Below are 18384 nucleotides of genomic sequence, written 5' to 3' on the forward strand. Positions count from 1 at the left end.
CAGCCCATAATACAAAGGCCGAGGGTCCTCCTAGTGACATTATTCTTACTGCGTAGTTTTCTTCCTTCATCCCTTCGGACGGACTTTGTAACCATCGAATCCCCCCGAAGTTGCTTTGGCGAGGGGGCTGTGCCGTGTTCATACTGTGGACTCTATCTACGCTAAGCCTCCCAAGGCTCCAACAATTCTTTTTCTACTCTTCATCCTTTTCAAACCTTGCTGCAAGAGACGGGAAGGAGAACGAGAACGAGACGAGGGGGAGAGTAGATGAGAGGGTGAGGTGACTTTGACTCGTCAGTTTCGATCCCAACCTAAACGCCTCTGTGCTCGGCTCCGCATCCAACAACAGCCTCGCAGCCAGACCGTTTGTCCTCTGTCCTCTCTCTCGCCTGCTGAGTGCCGGTTGTCGACTACTTGTACACACAATCACCTTCAGCAATCCCGAGCCATCCACAGATTACAGACCATCAGACTCGTCCAAGACCCTACCTGTGCTCCCACATCCAGCCAATCCATCCAGAGCCTCCAAGAGCCTCATCATCACTGTGTTACAAATACCCCTCACTCACTCCCGGCCTGCATTTTCAACTGACCAGGTCACACACACACCCTGACCAACAAGCCCGTCAAGCCATTTTGCTCTCCGGTATGAGAATCTTACCACCCTTTCCCCAATTTTGCTTTCATCTTTGGCCAATGCATCCCCATCCTCGTTCAGCCGCTCTCTGCCCGAATACGCAAGTCGCCACGCTTGTCTTCCCGCCTGACCAAGGTCTGGAACCTTTTGAGTTCGTCGATGCCCCTCCACTTACTCCCCCATTCCCCGCCTACTGTTGTCCCCTCGAAAGGCAGGATGTTGGAACAGCCTGCGATCCATCAACACGGGCAATAGCACGTCCGACACCAGTCCCTCTCTTGTTCACTGTCATGCGCCCCTGGTGGAGTGTGCACCACCGCCGGTAACGTGAAAAAAAAATCTCACACACTGACATGGCATATGGTCCACAGACATCGATCCCCGACGACATTTACCTCCATAGTCAACCATCCCTCTGTCCGTTTCAGAGCCATCGCCGCATCCCTTTTTTTGGGTGGTCTGCCATGTAATTTGTCGGGTTCACTCATGTCCCAAGATCAAGATATCTTTTACGACGTCGAGCGGGATATCATTGCACCCTTCCGAAGTCCTGGGCTCGAGGCCGTCAAGCCGGTGTACGGTCCCCGAGAAAGCCCTGCTCCTCTTATACCCGTCGAGGATTCAACCTCAGACGACTCAGAGGCGGAGGACACGGACGCGGGACAACGGCGGGAGAAATCTCTAGCACGAAAGGGTCGAACCAACCACACCTTTGCCGATAGCGTACTGATTCTTTCCATAGATCCTAATGAACGAATACTTGCCAGCCAGGCACGGCAAGAGGCGTTGAACTCGAGGAGTCCATCAGAAGAGGCGGAGGCGGAGGATGAGGACGGCGACGAAGACGACAACGAAGGCCAAGGTGGCTGGAGACAGAGGAGGAGGCCCGAGGTGTTTATTCGGAATGGAGTTGGGCCTATGCCGGTGCCGCAGCCGGCCCTGCTCGCCCATCCTCCTGGGCTTGACGACGACGTCGACGACTTTCCCATGATTGACAATCCAGCCACTGTGGCTGAAGGGCAACCGGTGCGGCCGTCTCCGAGATCTGGGCACGGGCACGCCCTCCAAAGGTCCGAAGGGCATACTCAACCCTCCCATGCTGAACCCCAGCAAGCAGATCTGGCAAGAAAGCAGTTCAACACAATCCCACCCCCGAGGACTCGCCCGCTGTTTCCCAATCTGCGGCTGAATCTTGCTCCGAATATCTGTGACGCCGATCAAGATGACGACTCGATCCTCCGGTCACCGATTCTGGGAAAATATGCGATATCGCCTCGTGATGCTCATCCAGATTTCACCTTACCGGCCATGCAACATATGTCCCCTCCACGATCCTCGCCTGCGGGTATATCAGATTATAGGATGACGCTTCCGTCTCTGAAGATCGCCATTGGCGATGTCCCGGACCCCAGCCCGGGGGCGTTTGCCTGCCCGTCTCCGAGCGTGGGTCGGGCTTTATCGGGCCAGATTGCATCTTATGCATCTCCGGCCTCCTACTCCGCATATTCTGCCATGTCACCTCCAGATCCGCGGTCTCACAGTCAGTGGCGCACAACGACCGGATATTCCACCGCGTCAACGTACTCCGACTACACGTCATCAACGTCCGTCTCTGTCGGGACGCCAGCCTCGTCAATCATCACGCCGTCCCCGGCGGCCTCGGGTCCTTGTTCGCTGACTCCTCTTCCTGAGCACGATCAAGAAGAACAAGAGGAGGACAGCAGAACGCAGCACGTGCCGACCAACGAGGCTGATTTGGCATTTCAGGGTGAAGTTCGATTCTTACCTCAGCAGCCTCAGCCTAAAGCTCATTCCAACGCTCGACCCCAACCTGGAAACCGCTCGAAACCTCAGTTTCAACGTCCCAGTCGACCGAAACCTCCGCCCAAACCCGTTGCTCGCTCAAAGCCTCAACCCCCGCCTCGCCCTCCCACGAAGCCTGAGTCGCAACCCCAACCTCCGCTTCAACCTCATACTCAGGCCGATGCCGAATCTCAGGCTGAGTCCGAGGTCGAATCTGAACTCTCCGAACTCACCGAACTTGAGTCTGATTTTGACTCGGAGCATGAGGCTGAGTCCGCCCCACCATCTAAATCACACCCCAGACGTCCATCCGTGTCTCAATCCAAATCTCAACCCGAACTGGCCCCCAATCCCCCGGCAGGCCATCGCTTCTCCCTAGGTCCCTACAAGTGCACCTACGAGGGATGTAATGCGCCACCCTTTTCGACCCAGTACCTGTTAAACAGTCACATGAACGTCCACTCTAACATGCGAACTCATTTCTGCCCCGTCAAAGATTGTCCTCGAGGGTATGGTGGCCTGGGGTTCAAGAGGAAGAATGAGATGATTAGGTGAGATCAAGGTCACTTTTAGAAATTGAGTCTCCGCCCGTTACTGATTTGCTTTCTTCCTGACAGGCACGGCTTGGTTCATACATCTCCCGGATATATATGTCCTTTTTGTCCGGACCAGCAACACCGATATCCGCGGCCCGACAACCTCCAGCGTCACGTACGACAACACCACTCGGATCAAGATCGCCATGACCCCAAACTCCGTGAAGTCCTCAATCAGCGCACGGATGGAAACAACAAGGCAGGAAAGAGGCGCATGCGCTTGTTCGGTCCTTGAGCCCTTTTGAGGTCTGTCAGCAAGCGGGGTTTGAGCCGGAGACGAAGCAACTTCTACAGCAGATACTGGATGGATCATTTAGGTCGGATTTCTTGTACAGCACGTTCACATCGATTTTGACTAGCGCCAGCATTTATATTCTTCCGTGGCTTACACCGACCAACAGCAGCAACAGGAAGACTTTCTGTCTCGAGGGATGCACAACGATCAATATAGAAGGGAAATATTCGAACCGCTGCACTCAGCCTGGACACCTCCCGATATTCTCTGCCGGTTCTTTCCGCATTCGACACCTCTGAGCGACGGCGAAATGGATACTCAGACAGTCTACGGGCTGCGGCGGGCGGCAGCTTTGGTTGTCTATCGAAAAAGGCATGGGTCGCGCATGATGGGATTTCATCCATCCGTTTTTATTTACGAAGTTATGACTCTGATGACCACCCGCCATGCCCTGTTATACATGTCATGTCATGCTTCTGGCAGAAGCTGCAAACAAACCCTTTTTCCAAACAACTCTGGCAATGTCTATATATATACATACATCTCTCTTTTTCTCTCCCCCTCTCTCGGGAACTTGATGGTAAAGTGGCGAATGGAGTTCAAACCGGGGTGAGGTGGGATAGATACACACCTTGACTTGTCTGTCACCCGGAGAGGCGACACCATACGACGCGGTGCGAGCGAGGGAGGGGAGAACAGAAACGCAAGGAAATTTGTTCAACTACAAACTCCCAATCAAGCCCCAGCCCAGGGTCTCTCGAAGTACGTTTTTGTTGCATGTTCCTTGCCCCCCGGCAGTCACTATCTATCTATCTATGATCATGACGCCCAGTTTGGGGGAGTCCTGGCGCGATGCCAATCAGTTTGGGGCGCAGGGGTGTGTGTACTCCTTCCGGGGCTCTCGCCAGCCTCAGCTGTCTCTCTCTCCCTCTCCTCTCTCTCCTTCTATCTCATTCGTTCTGGTCAAGGCCTGCTACAAGTCGAACCCTTCAGATAATCAAAGGTCGGCAGCAGATAGACGGACGGACGACGGACACCTCGTGGTTGTTTTCGGGTCATGCTGAAGCGCAGGTTGTGTCAGAAGCAACGAGTTAAAGAGACATGCATATGCGTATGATATAGATACTTGGGTGAACCCTTGGAGGCTCTGCCTACCTTTTCCACACGTTGTTCTTGTTTGTTGTGTCCTCGACAGTGGACTGACTCCACTTCTACTGGCATATATATTTCTATGATAAAGAAGAGGCTTCCGTGCAACGTCGTGCCCGACTCGTTGCCCGCTGTGGCTCAGTTCAAGTCCTGCACTGGACTGGACTGGACTATGTCCCTCTGCCGCAGCCTCTCTCTCGTCGTCTCCGCCTCTCCCTCCCCTCGAACTCCATCAATCAATGACTTCCCCCTACTCGTTGTAGGCCCTCTTCTTCACTGTAACACGCAGAGAAAGGGCGATGCCTGCTCTAGGCTTCGAGCTGACACGCCGCCCCCGTCACCAGGGACACAGTATCTGTGCAATCGGGCTGAGAGCGGGTTATAGTGCCCCCTCCACCCCTGGATCCAGCTCTGAAGACGTCTTTGTTGTTGAGGTTGGTTCGGGGACGACGATAACAACAATTCTACTACCATCCCGCATTCTCCGTCTCTGTCTCTTTCTCCTTCCTGGAACATTTCTTCCAGGTTTCGATCCGGCGGAGAATGAATGTCAAAGGTCACGATTTGGTGAAGCGGAAATGCGCATCCTCCGTCGCGTCTCTGTCTCCAGCCTCTCGGCCGCCGAGCGACCGCCACGTCTCGTCTTCAATCTGGACGCACCTACCGACGGTGTCGCAGTTCAAGAGATCCCCGCTACTCGTCGTCCGCGTCGTCGTCGCTCGGCCACCCACGCGCAGCTGCTGAAACGCATCCAAAATCACCGCAGGAAGGGTATTTTCCGTGTGAACGTAGCCGACGGTCCGGAACTTGTGGCACGCAGGCAGAATAGGTCGATATAGGAATGCAACTATGTTATTTTACTCGTGGTGGTATCTGTTGGAGTAGTAGTCCTGGTACTACCATCGATATTTGTATCAGGAGGTTGATCTGATGAGGAGGATGATGGTGGTGGTGACGACGACAAGGAAACGGAGAGCTTGTGGATACCGTGAAGCAGAGGCTTCCCCCTCACGACGCGCTCGTCGAGACTCGTGTGCATATATTCCTCACCGTCATTCTTCTCTACCTCGTGAAAGTACACGGCCCGTTGGCCTAGCAGGTGTGCTGTAGTTCTTTATGGAGCTGGGGCCCGTAGCGCGGCCCTTTTGCCCATCCTCGGAGGAACGCGTCCACCTTCTCGCGATAGATCAGGACGGGTGCGTGGGCGGTGCACCAACTCGCGCCACGCTTGAACGACACATGCTGAACCCGGTTCGGGCAGAGGTATTGCCCCCCCTGCCATCGCTGCCAGCGGTACAGCACGTTGCAGCCGCAGCCACAGGCCATCATCTCGGGGGGATCTTCCTCCAGGAGACGGAGGAAGCGGAGATTTTCGTCGTCGGCTGTAAAAAAGTCGATGTGCTTGTTGATGTTCTTGTCTCTTCCTTCTCTTCCTCGTCGCTCTTGAGGATCCGAAAACTGCTGAGATTGAGAGTGAGACTGGTGGTCCACGAGGAGCGTGTCGTAGTGCCATTTCGATGTCAGACCCATACACGCGACCGCGCTCGCGGGCAGAAACGAGACGATGTGCAGCAGAATCACCGATGGCAATTTCTCCCAAGGTCGACGTTCGTGTAGCCAGGGCTGCTGGGACTGAGACTCGGACTGGGACTTTCACCACCTCGCACGCGGCGACTATCGGCAAGAGTCGTTGTCGCAGTTGTGACAAGGACCAATCTTTGAGTAAGAGAAGTAGCGAGAGAAGAAGTCCAACCATGGTGGCGTCTCTTGTCTCTAAGTGAAGGCTCATAATGACATACAGTAGAAAGAAGTATCATCATCCACATTGGGGAAGCAAGATATAATAGAAAAAAGGTCCAAAGGAATAAGGAACAGAAGTAGAAGGTCTGACTTGTCTCTGTGCCAACAAAGTTAATTACAGTCGTTCCTACCAACAGGTTCTTTGGCCCTTCAGAGGTACCAGACAGAAGTCTTGCTAAGGCCAAATACCAAGGGTTTAGCCATGGCGCCTGGATAAGCCATGGCGATGATGGCGGTTGGTATCCTCTTATGTAGATTCCTTGGGGGAGGGGGGATCTGCTGGCAAGACCATGCCGTTCCAGAGGATTCACGCCATGTGGCAGTTTGGGTGTCTCGGTCTATGCTGCCACTGTAGAGGGCAAAGGAGGGCTGCCACGAGCTGGGTTTGTCTTTTCGTGGTTAGGAAGATGACAACCATCTCGACTGACGCTGGTATAGTCTTTGCAGATGAAAAACCCGATCTCTTTTTTCCGGCTAGACGCCTGCAATACCGGATATCTTGTCCCGTATCCTCTCCGCAAGGGTTGTCCCCGATTCTTGTCCTTTGCCCTCAAGCAACCCGTCAATCTCCTTCATGGTGGTTGGTTCCGTCAGACCCCAGATCTTCCACGGTCCCTCCTCGCCCTTCGTCGTCATTTTTTGTATAACCACATAATCGACGTGCTTCAGCATAACGTCCTTGTCACTGTCGGCGAGCAGATAGTTCTGAATGCTGCTGATGCGCACGATGCACTGTCGGAGGTAGGTATCGGCGAAGGGCAATGGGGCAAGCCTGTCCGAAACGACTCTGGTGCTTGCCCTCGGTAGAAACCCCGAAAGGGGCCATCTCTCGAGCCAAGCTGGGTAGCGAATGCCCGAGTAGCTCACGAGCGTCCACGGTTCTTTCCTCCGTCGCAAAGCTTTCCGTTGCTCGACCCGCGTCCTCGCCTGGGCCATCAGACCTTCGCAGCAAATGACCTGGAGTCTCTTCAGATCGCCCTCACTCAAGGCTTCGTGGAATTCCCTGTGCAGGTCCCGCGCAATCTGGTTTCTCTGAGACAGCTCCAAGGGCTTTCTCAGCTTTTTTCCCGTCAGAGGGTCTCGTTTGACGTCCCATTTGAGGAACACCACCAAACTGTGAAGCAGGTCAGCTGCAGCCCAGAGTTTCCTCGTATCCAGTCATATCCTTACCTCCACCAGTCTTTGACAGCAGTCTTGAATTGTAGCCAATGGATCCTGGTTCTCTTCATCACATTGGGGCTCATCCAGCCCGGAAGGTCCGTGGCAGCAGGAAGCACGAAGGTCTGGGGTAGTTTTCCCAGATCAGTGCCGATCTGTTGCCGGTTGGCTTTTTTCATCTGGCTCTTCATGGACACATGCTTTGGGAGCTTGGAGTCGATGTTGGGGATGCTCTGGGCGACTCCGGCGGCGGCATTTCTGCGTCGTGTGGTTGTGAACTGGCGAGTGTAGACCGACGGTAAACGATGCGCGCATTGAGGGCAGATCTGAAGGGTTTGGCCAGAGGGAGTCGGGAAGGATAGCTTCAGAGTCTTGCTTGAGACTCTGGCCACGGGATGTGCCATCTTGAATTGGCAATGCACAGGAAGAATGCTCTGCCAATTGAAGGGCGTCGTTGACAAGGTCGACAAAGCTCCAGGAGAAAAGTGAGCGCAGTCAAATGCTGGATCCACGTGACTGCGCATGGCGCGTCGCCACACTTGCCTTTTGCAGCGTGAACCAGGGTTCGCCAGCTCAAGACCTGGCGGACTCAAAACCGGACTTCACTTTGCATATAATATTGCTTGAACGGGTGTTTTGAACTTGCTTGACGGCAGTCATGTCTACTAAAAAGGATATGCGAAGGGCGGATCTCGGTCAGTCTGAGACTTGGTCAGATCTTGAAGCACACAGTCGCTGACGAGTGTCCCCAGTCATTCCTTATGTCGAGCCCAAAGACGAGAAGCCCACCGATTTCAGCTCGACTCTGACGAGTACGATGCCTATGGCAGCTGTGAGTTGGCAGATGCGACTACTGTACTATTAACATGCTAACGACAAAGGTAGATGTTCACAAGAAATAGGTAAGAGGTAGCACCGCTGTTGTCCTGTTCATCGCTAACCATGACGATCAGGTTGCTCGGTTGGTAAGAGGGATGCACGCCCCCGGACCACTGCCTGAAGTTGACACAGCAAGGTTTTCTCTACTCACAGCTCTTCTGAATTGGTTGGGCGAGACACCGGCCCAGAGGCAAAGTCCTAGTGGTACACCCGGGTATATGGCCTTTGGCATGGCTGGTAAGTGGCAGCATGGCCTTTGCATTGGTGGATCTCGAAGCTGATAATATGTCTGAAAGTGCTTGCCGTTGGCGTGGTATGTTGTGCGGCTGGTCCACCCACAGGACTGAACACTGACATCGTCCGCTAGACATATATGCCCTTGTTTCTGCCGCCGCCGCCAAATGCAAGGGCACCAGCAGCACCAGTGCCCGCTGCCTGAACATGTGGTATTGAGGGATTAATCTGTGAAGAAGGACCTGACCACGAAATTCTTGGAGAGGTCGTTTAAGGCTTTGCGACAATGTATAGGGAGCATTTGCACAGTGGATTGGTCTCTGAGGTTGCTAGGTATACCTAGTCTTTGTACGGGGAAGTTTCCCTTTGTCCCTGCGAGCCTCCGATGCAAACAAGCACCTGTCACTAGGCCTAGAACCTGGAACCTGGAGCCCACCAATAATTTTTGCCACAAGCCCAAAGTAGTTGGGCCCCCAGGCAGGTACCACCTCTTTCTTCCAGGCCTTGGCGCCCGCAACGACGTAACTTGCAGGCGCAGTTTGGGCACCGTGAATCCGTGATTCTTTTGGGTTCCAACCCCACCAAACTGGCACCGCACCCCAACCAACCAACCAGTCACTGCCTCCTGCGTTCGCCTCTTGCATCAGCCGTTTTCCTTGCCCCCTTCGCTTCGTTTTCTCTCTTTTTCTCATACAAAACCCCAATCCATCACCACACTCTCCACTCAACCACGACTCTTTCGCGTGCAGCCGGACGTTCAACAGTCTAACCTTCCATCACCGACACCACTTCTTCCTATCCAACCCGTTTCTCGAGACAAACGAGTTTATGTCAACTATCCAAAACCTCAAAACCTTTGGTAAGCCGACCCCTCTTCTCTCATCCCCTCTCTTGCCACTTTGGCCGCCGCCCGTCACCCCTCAACGCCTTGGTCTCTATCGCGAACCTCGACGCCGTCTGATCGTGCGAATGATGGCTGGAGAGCGTGCTGCAGATGACCTTGACGACCCTGGCGTGCTGGACGGACTCGAAGACTCGGTGTGTGTGACTCACGGCTAACTGCTTGGTCCTGCAGACCCCTTCGCGGAGGCCGACGACGACACTGGGGAAGCGAAGCAATCCCAGAATTACATCCACATCCGCATCCAGCAGCGCAATGGTCGTAAGACTCTGACCACCGTCCAAGGCCTTCCGAAGAAATTCGACCAGAAGAAGATCCTCAAGGTCATCAAGAAGAAATTCGGTACGTAAACAAAGAGACATCCACCAGCCTCCAGGGACATGGGCTGACAACAGACACAGCCTGCAATGGCACGATCGTCACGGACAGTGAGATGGGCGAGGTGATCCAGCTTCAAGGGGATCAGCGCAAAGATGTTCAAGAATTCTTGGTCGCCAAGGACGGCCTCGAGCTCGATGCAAAGACTATCAAGGTAAGCGAGCTTCTACACCGCACAACCACGACGCATTTGACTCACTTTGTGTGCCAGGTCCACGGTTTCTAAACGTCTCGGCCGGCATCCTGTGCTATCCTGCTCGGTCATCGAGGACAGATAGAAGTTCGTCTCGACTGGGCGCCAAATCATCTCCTTGAACGATCACTTCTGGCCTGTTCGTCTTCGCTGGTCGATGCAGTGGCCTGGTCACGATAGCATTTTGGGGATGCGATAAGGTTACGCGTTTGATGATACCCACGATGGATATTTGGCCTTTCGGATGGGAATGGGGAGGCACGGGATTGTTGCGTTGCGATAACGATACGGGACCGGAACCACAGCAACATTTGGCTGTGTCGACAGTGCTCAGATACACTGGGCCGGGGAAGGGGGAGGACATGAGATATGAGGATTGGGCTGGTTTCTATCGTTGATCCCACCAGTCCCTGCATGGTAGCTTGTGAAATGATCCATCAGAGTATGGGAAACAATGCGTTTTCTGTTTTGCTTTGGTGTGATGTCTGTTTCCATTGTGATGACCAGCGGTTCATGCACCACCGCTACACACATCCCTACCATCCCTTGGGTCGACCAATTCAACCCATGCCTCTGTCCATGGACCAAGCCCTGTTTCCTCTGTTTTAGATAACTGTAATTAACATTATCAGCTGCAGCTGTCGAACTGGCTCTGCCTGCCGAGATGGGTAGAAGCTCCCCCGAACTCAGCCCTGATTCAGACGAGGGTGATGCCGCCTACTAATACTCAGCCCAGCTAGCGCGAGGCGGGTAAGAGATTCACCTAGAGAATCAGTCTTGTGAAGTATTTGATTCTACGTACTTGGTATTCAAGTGCTCGACCTCCTCTGCCCTCTGATGTTCACTTGCCGACGGGAACAACTCCATCTCACTCTTCGTTTTGTTCTCATTCTGTAGTGAGAAAGAGCTCTCGAATACAACAATGATCTCTATCATTGCATAGAAGTTGGCATTTGTGACACCGGGTACGAGAAGTAGGCCGCCAATTTCGGTGGTAGGATCACTGAGGTCGTAGACGTGGACGTCTCGCCCAGCTGACCGAAAGGCTGCTGCATGGGGACGATGTTTCAAAATTGAAGGTTTAGGCTTGCAAATATTAGGAAGAGTAGAAGTTTGTGCGCAGGTTCAGAGATGATGATGATGGGAAGAACCAGGCTGGCGGCGAGGTTGAAAGGCGGCAGGGCCTGGCGACTGGGTCAGTTTTTATGTTCCTGTCTTTTTCAGCCAAGAAAGAGTCTGGAATATAATATGTGACTTGATTGATTGACTCTTTTGTCTCTGGTACCGTGTGGCTAGCGAGGCTGTTCTTATCGGTGTTGGTGTTGGTGTTGGTCTGGCACCATATTATATAAAAGGAAAAGGTCACGCGCCTTTTTCCTCGTCTGCTCTTTCGCCCTTTTCTCCTTTACTTGAATAATAATAATACGTATGCATCTGGAGCCGATCGACTGTCTACACGTCATCAGGAGGTCGAACCTGGACTAGAAGAAGAAGAAGAGGAAGAAGAAGAGGTGAAGATTTGCTGATATTATTCTCTTCCTTTCCACCTCGCTTGCTTGCTGGGAAACAAGGGGGGGAAGGGAGACTACCACATCTCTCACAACCCACCCCCAGCCCTGCCTTGGGCCAGGCGATGCAGCAGCCGCCATAGCGCTGCAGCACCATTGTCCAACACTGGCGACACCTTCGGGGCGTCGTCTGGGCGGCCCACCATCATATTATTATCATCATTATGGCGGCGGCGACGATGCTTTCGTCCCACCCAACGGGAACGACAACAACAACAACAGCAATAACAACAACAACGGGGGTATGAACAGCTTCCGTCACGCTGCATCGTCACCTGCAGTGACCCATCATCAGCCCACAAGCAGCAGCAGCAGCAGCCTGATGTCTTCTGGCGGCGGGGGAGGAGGAGTCGAGAATGCCAACAACATCGCCAGCGTCGCCATGTCGGCGCGATACCCCCGTGTCGCCGTCCTCCTGGGCGTGCAGCCTCGCTGGCACGTGCCGCTGCTGCTGTGTCGGGCGCTCTCGACCGTGTCGGCCGCGTGGTGGGCGTGCCAGACTTGTTTCAGCATCTATCAGCTCATCTCGGACTACGATACAAATACAGGCATCGATACCGACACCACAGCCGGAGGAGATGCGGCCACAGGTGGTGGTTCGCTGTTGTGGGAACATCGCATCTTCAGGCGCCTGGCCGTTGCGCAGGTCGGCTTGAGCTTTCTCTGGGTACGTACTGTATATGTACATCCTTATCCTGTCCCGAATACATCCCCCCCCCCCCGGCCCTCCTCCATCATCCCGGTGCAATGCCAGTCCCTCCCCTGGACTCTCAGTCTCGCCTGTTACTAGAGGATGGCTGCTCTTCCCCTGTCCCCTTTTCCCTGAAACCCAAGACTCGCTCAAGCTAACATCCTGTCCCTTCTTCTTTCCTGCTCTCCAGGCCGGCGCCGCCGCATACCTAGCACACCTGTTTGCGTCGTCGTTGATGGCGCGGTGGCTGCTGCACTACAGTCCGCTGGCGGTGCTGGTGCGGCTGTGCAGCCTGTCGATCGTGCTGTCGTTTGGCTGCCTGCAGGTGTTCCGGGCCACGGGGGCCACGCGGCCGGACCTGCTCCAGCTCAGCCGCAGCCTGCTGGCCTGGATCGCCATCGCCGTCGCCCTGATGCTCGCCTACTTCTGCACCCAGCACGACCTCTTCGTGGCCGCCGCCGCCGCCGACCCAAGCCCGGGCCCAGGCGCGGACCCCGGTGGAACCTCCCCCCGCGACAACGAGGACGCCCACCGCCGCCGCCGCCAGATCCTCCGCCTCAAGTGCCTCTACGTCGTCTCCGCTTGCAGCCTGTGCAGCCTCCTCGTCTTGGTCGGCATCGTCCAGCTCGATCCGGAAACGGGCGTGCTGGACGGGTTTATCACGGCGGTTTTCGGCCACGGGAACGCCGGAGAGAGTCAGGGCTGCTCCTACCACCCATCCTCCTCCTCCTCCTACTACTACTACATGACCACATTCCGGGATTGCATCGGGACGTGCAAGGCGTTGGCGTCGGATATGCTGCGTCAATGGCGCCGGTTCGCGGACGGTACGGCCAGGTTTGGGGCTGAATTGTGACGACGATGACGACGACGAATGCAAAGAAGGCGAAGGGGTGGACGGATGAAGAATCGCGAGGCAGTTCATTCTCTGCTTTGCCTGTCCCTCCCTGTCTTGATTATTTGTTTGTCAGCGATTGAGTAATTGATTGATTGATTGATTGACCAGAATGTGTGCCGATGCCCCGCAACGCAACGCGTCAATGTATGGATGGATGAGTGGATGGGATGGATATGTGAATGGGATGAACGATTGAATCACGCCGAGTCAAGTAGTGTCGATCCGCAACATACAATGCAACGGAACGTCTGCGACAATATCCTTCGATACGCACAGAGAAACAAAATGTATCTGACAATCCATGCGATGCAATCCGCCTGAGGGAGGCTTGTCATGGGAGATCAGTTATGTTATCTTATGGATGCACAATACCCTGTCCTTATAGGTATGTGTGTGTGTGTATGTGTGTATGTGTCGTGCTCGACAACCTCTCCTCTCCTTGCATCCTGCTCTGCACCCGACTCCCTTCTCCCTGCTTTCTATATCCGCCTTAAGCAGCCGGATGTGTATATATATATCATCTCTTCCTTTCTCTCTTTCCTTCTTAACTCTTGCCTTGGCTTGTTCCCCTTTTCCAAGTGGAAATGGACTGAACACGTCCACTCCATCGCCATCGTTGTATCCATCCGGGGAGGTATTCTCTGCTCCCGCCACCCATCTCTTTGCCATATATCTCACTGAAAATACTTAAGAGCGTGTGTAGATCTCCTCTTGCCATATATCACCCAATCATATCATGTAACCTCCCTTTTTCTCTATTTCCCTTTGGGCGAGGAGAGGAGTCTCTGTACATCTGTATCTCCTCCCTCATCTATTCAGCGAGCTGCGACTCCGCTTCCTCATGCCCACCTCGGGCCGCTGTCTCTCGCTGTGACTGCCTGTCCGCCTCGTCGCGCCGGACGGTCCTATCTCTGGCGCAGATCTCTTGTTGGCCAGGACGCTCTGCAACTCATGACTCTCGCCACGCTCTAGGGAGTCGTCCACCACGGCGACCTCGTCGTTCTCGTCCGGAGGCGACACCCCCCCACCGTCCGCCGGCGTGTTCTCCCCACTCTCCCCATACGCACCACCGACACTCTCCATGACGAAGGCGCCGGCCGTGGGCGCGTCGAGGGCCCGCAGTTCCTCGTCCCGAAACCATTTCGGCATCAGCCATGTACGGAAGGGGATCAGAAGCAGGATGATGATGGGAAACCCGATCGCCGCAATGGTCTGCGAGATGGCAAAGGTGGCGCCGAAGCCGACCAGCTCGCACGCCACGAACACCCAGATGGCGGCCCGGCGCTCGATCCGCGCCAAGGGGTCCGTCGCGTCCGTCAACTCCTTGTCCCGGGCCAGGAAGAGCAGCTTTTGAGTGATGCCGTTGCCCACCAGCGCTTGCACGCCCATGACGAAGAACAACCCCGCCAGCACGCCCTGGGGGATCAGGTGGAGCACGACCAGCAGCGGTCCGCTCATCGTGACCAGGAACAAGAGCCCTTGGGCAAGGTTGCTGAAGCGCTGCTCGACGACGTGGTCCGTGACCCGGACGAGGTGGCCTCTCGCCTTCTCATCGACGACTTGCCTCGTGACGCAGAGGGCGTTCGTGTGGAAGGGCGCCTGCGGGATGAGGCCATTCGGGAAAGGGATGCCCAGGATCCCAGCGATGCCCGTGGTGAGCCCCAGGAGGAAAATATCCCAATGGAAGCCCGGGGGTTTGCGGAGAGGAAATTCCGTCCCCTGTGCAATAAGGGATGACACTAAAGGCTTTGGGTCAGTCGAACGTCGATCACGGGTCAGCTGGCTGGCTGAGACGTACCGTTGTGATCAAACCAGAATAGGACGGTCAGCAGGATCGCAAAGGGAATTGCCAGGAAGACCTCTCCCACGCTGATGTCCCAGAAATGGACAAACCAGCCGCGGTCCGCCGTCGGGTGGAATGACTTGCTCGTCGGCAGGGTCTCGAGATGGACATTCCTCATGTGGCCGATGTGGACGAATCCCGTGAAGAAGACGATGGTCAGCGGGGTTCCGTAGTCCTCGATGAATTTCCGCACGTGGCGCTGCAACAGGTTGCTCTCGCCGAGCACACCGCACCCGTATGCGAAGCCCAGGACGAGCAGACTGACCATGACGGACAGGTAGGCACTCGTCTCACCGGCCAATCCCCACTGTCGGGTCAGGACCTGGATGCCCTTTTGCAGGTAAATGAAGGCCACGTAGAACCCAAAGGTGTCACAGCTGAACCGCGTCACGTAGGTCAAGGCATTGCAACTGTTCGTGATAGCCAGGAACCAATGCATGATCAGGGCCCAGATGCCGATCCAGGCCATGAAGGCGAAGAAGTTGGTGCCCTGGGGCACGATGATGTCGTACACCGTATAAGAGAAGACGGTGATGGGACCGGTGACGCCCACGATGACGAGGGGCTGCGCGGCGAACAGAGAAAACACCACACACGCCATGACCGAGGAGAGGAGGACTTCGTTGACGCCGTACGAGTTGTGAGTTTTGGTGAACATGTCGAGGGAGAAAGCCAACGCCGGGAGGATGCTGGAAAAGAGCAGTCAGCGGCCGAATATGACACACCATCATGGGAGTCTCGGAAACTTCTTTCTGAAGACTTGGAAAGAGAAAAGGAAGTGAGGTCTCTGTGCAAGCGGTCGATTGTATATGGATGGGTATATGGATGGTGCGTACTTGGCAAAGTACATGTATACGGTGGCCGGGATGACTCTATAATCCCACGCGTCCTTCCAGTCACTCCAATAGTACGGGGCCCGTCTCTTGACGTCGTCCACCATACCCTTGAACCACCGGATCTTGTACCACTTGTCGGTGCGCCGGTGCGAGGAACGGGTCGTCGGTCGCGAAAGGTGCTCCGAGAGGCGTTGGATTTCCTCGGGGTCGGGTCGGGAGTGACTGGAGTGGAAGGACGCTCGATGGGTATGCTGCTGCCATGGCTTCTTCTGGATCGAGTGAGAGGAGGACCGACGGCGTACAAGGGCAGGGTTGGTGCGGGAGGACGAGGGCGTGATGGTTTCAGTGTGAGTCGCCATGCTGTCTGTCGTCGTGGACGAGCGAGGCCTAGGGAGCCGCAGTCGAAATGAGGTCTTGTTCGAGGGCTATCGTCCCTCTCATCGAGCGAGGATGTCGGTGGAAAGGATCCAATGTAAGAAGGGAATAGGAACGAAACACGCAAGACGAAAGAAAAAATACGGCGATGCGTCAGCCCATCCTTTGAGCAAAAGACAAGGCTGACCTCGTCGATAGCATTGAGCTCAGTGGAGCGTGCTTCCGGTGCCAGAGGGTAGGAAGAAGATGAGGACGGCGGCGACGACGACAATGATGGTGGCGAGGTCAAAGATCGTCATGCATCCATCATTGATCACCGCCTTTTTCTGCGCAGGGAAATTCCCCGCATTCTGCGTCTCCTGCGCTCCACCGTACGTCCCCCATTTCTCCAAATCCCAATACGGTCGCGTATATAAACCAGAGACACCAGGTCGCCGCTTTTCCTATACCCTGTATACCCAGATTCCTGCATCCGAGAAAGCATCCCTAACATTGTCGCTGCATGTGAAACACATTCCAACGCCTTGCCGTCCGCTGGAGGCTCGTGATATCAACGCCGATCCCATCCCAGGCTCCTGTTTCCACTATATAAGTCGACCTCGTTTCGAGAAATGTGAGCTGATGATCACGACGGCCGCCAGAATGATTAGACCAGAGACAATTGATGGTCCCCTACATTTGTCAATACCTCTCCACCACTCAGGTCAGGAGAAGACTCACCTCGTCACGCCCAGACCTAGAGAGCTTTCCGTTTTGCGCTCGCCATCGCGGTCGCCCTCTCGCACCCAACCATTCCCAGTTGGGACTGACTGTTTGTCGATGATCTTGTCAATCTCGTCGATAACTTCCGCGGCACTGTTGTATTGGAAAGTCCAGCATTTCCGAATCACGGGTCCCAGAAGTAGGTGGTTGGTGTCGGGAAATTCGCCGGCCTCGTATAGCCGCTCAATCTCCTTGTCCGTCTTGCCATGGTAGGGCTGCCACATGGTTGAGATCTCAAAAATGACGCAACCAAGCGAGTACAATTCGGTGTGTATGCTCGGCGCCTCACCATGGAGAAATAGTTGGAATCCCTCATGGGTGCCCGGTAACACCGAATTTTCTTTCCCGTCGATCGAGGAGCCAGCAAAATCACACAGTTTGACGTTGTCTTGGTCGTCGAGCAGGAGATTGTGGGTTCCAATGTCGACCTGAAAAACACCCTGTTCATGGATATACTGCATCGCCTCGCCCGCCTGCCGTGACCATTTCAGAATCTGTGTTTTGGTCAGGAGTTCATTTTTCTCCCGGAGTCGCATCAGCCGCAGCCGCAAGGGGTATAGGAGCCGCTCCAGGATGATCCCTTTGTCGTGCAGGGAGATACACTTGAGAATGCGTGGGTGGTGACTGAGGCGCTTGTAGATTTCTCGCTCAATCTTGTGGGCGCAATGATGCCTCTCACTGCCCCCAGCGACTTTGATAACAGTCTTGTCGTCCAAGGCGAACACAATACCAGATGAGCCGTTGGAGACATATGGGAGGCCGTAGACAGAGCCTTCAAGCTTCTCTGCCCACTGGGCCATTCCAAGCCAGATTGATGTGTATAGCCAGCCTGGGAGAAAGTAAAAGCCCAAGGACAGGAGACGATGGTTTGACGTTGTCGCACTTCACGGACCCGTATGTCAAAAAGGGATTTAAGAATTGACTGGACGAATCAGACGACCTTCCTGGCTTCTTGGCTTCTTGGCGGCCCTCTCTTCAGCCAATCAGAGTAGACACCCTACACCTCTACTTGTACCTCGTCCTCTGCACTTGGGACAGACGTTGGCCTCAAGTGATCAGTCCAATGCTGGGGCCGACGTAGGGTAGGTGGGAATACGGTGATGGGACGGTGACGCAATGTCACGCGTTAGCCTTTCTTTACTGAGCAGATTGCTACGACTCACAGGGATGGTCACCAGCACAAGTGGTGAAGGATTCTGCCAAGCATATTTCATGAAGTGAATTTCGTCGTTCAGAGTCCTCCTCGACGCTGCAACACGATGTTGTCATGATGGGAATGAGGGGTAGAGGTGGTAGAGGGGTCCTGAACACGGCCTTGGCGACATGAGGCCATGTATGCGACCTTGTCCTACCCAAACCCCCACTTCCAACAGATGGCAACCAACGTCTTCACTGGGAAGAATTCTTTTGCGACTCGGTCCCCCGCGCGAAAACCATCAGCTATATCT

General features: G+C 54.7%; 8 protein-coding genes across 8 annotated transcripts; 4 read left to right on the forward strand and 4 right to left on the reverse strand.

The window, feature by feature from the left end:
- Positions 1-1123: 1123 nt before the first annotated feature.
- Positions 1124-2995, forward strand: AYL99_11062 (hypothetical protein; the record flags this gene model as incomplete). The annotated part of the gene is made up of 1 exon (XM_018842568.1): positions 1124-2995. One exon carries the CDS (start codon positions 1124-1126, stop codon positions 2993-2995), a length of 1872 nt encoding a protein of 623 aa, XP_018687981.1.
- Positions 2996-5512: 2517 nt separating this feature from the next.
- AYL99_11063 (hypothetical protein) lies at positions 5513-5950 on the reverse strand (the record flags this gene model as incomplete). The annotated part of the gene is made up of 1 exon (XM_018842569.1): positions 5513-5950. The coding sequence occupies one exon, from the start codon at positions 5948-5950 to the stop codon at positions 5513-5515; it is 438 nt and encodes a 145-aa protein (XP_018687982.1).
- A 744-nt stretch (positions 5951-6694) lies between these two features.
- AYL99_11064 (hypothetical protein) lies at positions 6695-7782 on the reverse strand (the record flags this gene model as incomplete). The annotated part of the gene is made up of 2 exons (XM_018842570.1): positions 6695-7334; positions 7391-7782. The coding sequence occupies 2 exons, from the start codon at positions 7780-7782 to the stop codon at positions 6695-6697; spliced, it is 1032 nt and encodes a 343-aa protein (XP_018687983.1).
- Positions 7783-8036: 254 nt separating this feature from the next.
- AYL99_11065 (hypothetical protein) lies at positions 8037-8696 on the forward strand (the record flags this gene model as incomplete). Its single annotated transcript, XM_018842571.1, has 7 exons — positions 8037-8073; positions 8131-8210; positions 8264-8280; positions 8332-8343; positions 8394-8494; positions 8554-8570; positions 8625-8696. 7 exons carry the CDS (start codon positions 8037-8039, stop codon positions 8694-8696), a joined length of 336 nt encoding a protein of 111 aa, XP_018687984.1.
- Positions 8697-9463: 767 nt separating this feature from the next.
- On the forward strand, positions 9464-9996 carry AYL99_11066 (translation initiation factor SUI1; the record flags this gene model as incomplete). The annotated part of the gene is made up of 4 exons (XM_018842572.1): positions 9464-9533; positions 9567-9734; positions 9794-9924; positions 9982-9996. 4 exons carry the CDS (start codon positions 9464-9466, stop codon positions 9994-9996), a joined length of 384 nt encoding a protein of 127 aa, XP_018687985.1.
- A 1857-nt stretch (positions 9997-11853) lies between these two features.
- On the forward strand, positions 11854-13078 carry AYL99_11067 (hypothetical protein; the record flags this gene model as incomplete). Its single annotated transcript, XM_018842573.1, has 2 exons — positions 11854-12198; positions 12413-13078. The coding sequence occupies 2 exons, from the start codon at positions 11854-11856 to the stop codon at positions 13076-13078; spliced, it is 1011 nt and encodes a 336-aa protein (XP_018687986.1).
- An 849-nt stretch (positions 13079-13927) lies between these two features.
- On the reverse strand, positions 13928-16158 carry AYL99_11068 (hypothetical protein; the record flags this gene model as incomplete). The annotated part of the gene is made up of 3 exons (XM_018842574.1): positions 13928-14859; positions 14919-15652; positions 15800-16158. 3 exons carry the CDS (start codon positions 16156-16158, stop codon positions 13928-13930), a joined length of 2025 nt encoding a protein of 674 aa, XP_018687987.1.
- A 732-nt stretch (positions 16159-16890) lies between these two features.
- AYL99_11069 (hypothetical protein) lies at positions 16891-17736 on the reverse strand (the record flags this gene model as incomplete). The annotated part of the gene is made up of 1 exon (XM_018842575.1): positions 16891-17736. One exon carries the CDS (start codon positions 17734-17736, stop codon positions 16891-16893), a length of 846 nt encoding a protein of 281 aa, XP_018687988.1.
- Positions 17737-18384: the final 648 nt, after the last annotated feature.

Source organism: Fonsecaea erecta, assembly GCF_001651985.1.
Source record: "Fonsecaea erecta strain CBS 125763 chromosome Unknown Scaff13, whole genome shotgun sequence".
Taxonomy (NCBI): Eukaryota; Fungi; Ascomycota; class Eurotiomycetes; order Chaetothyriales; family Herpotrichiellaceae; genus Fonsecaea; species Fonsecaea erecta.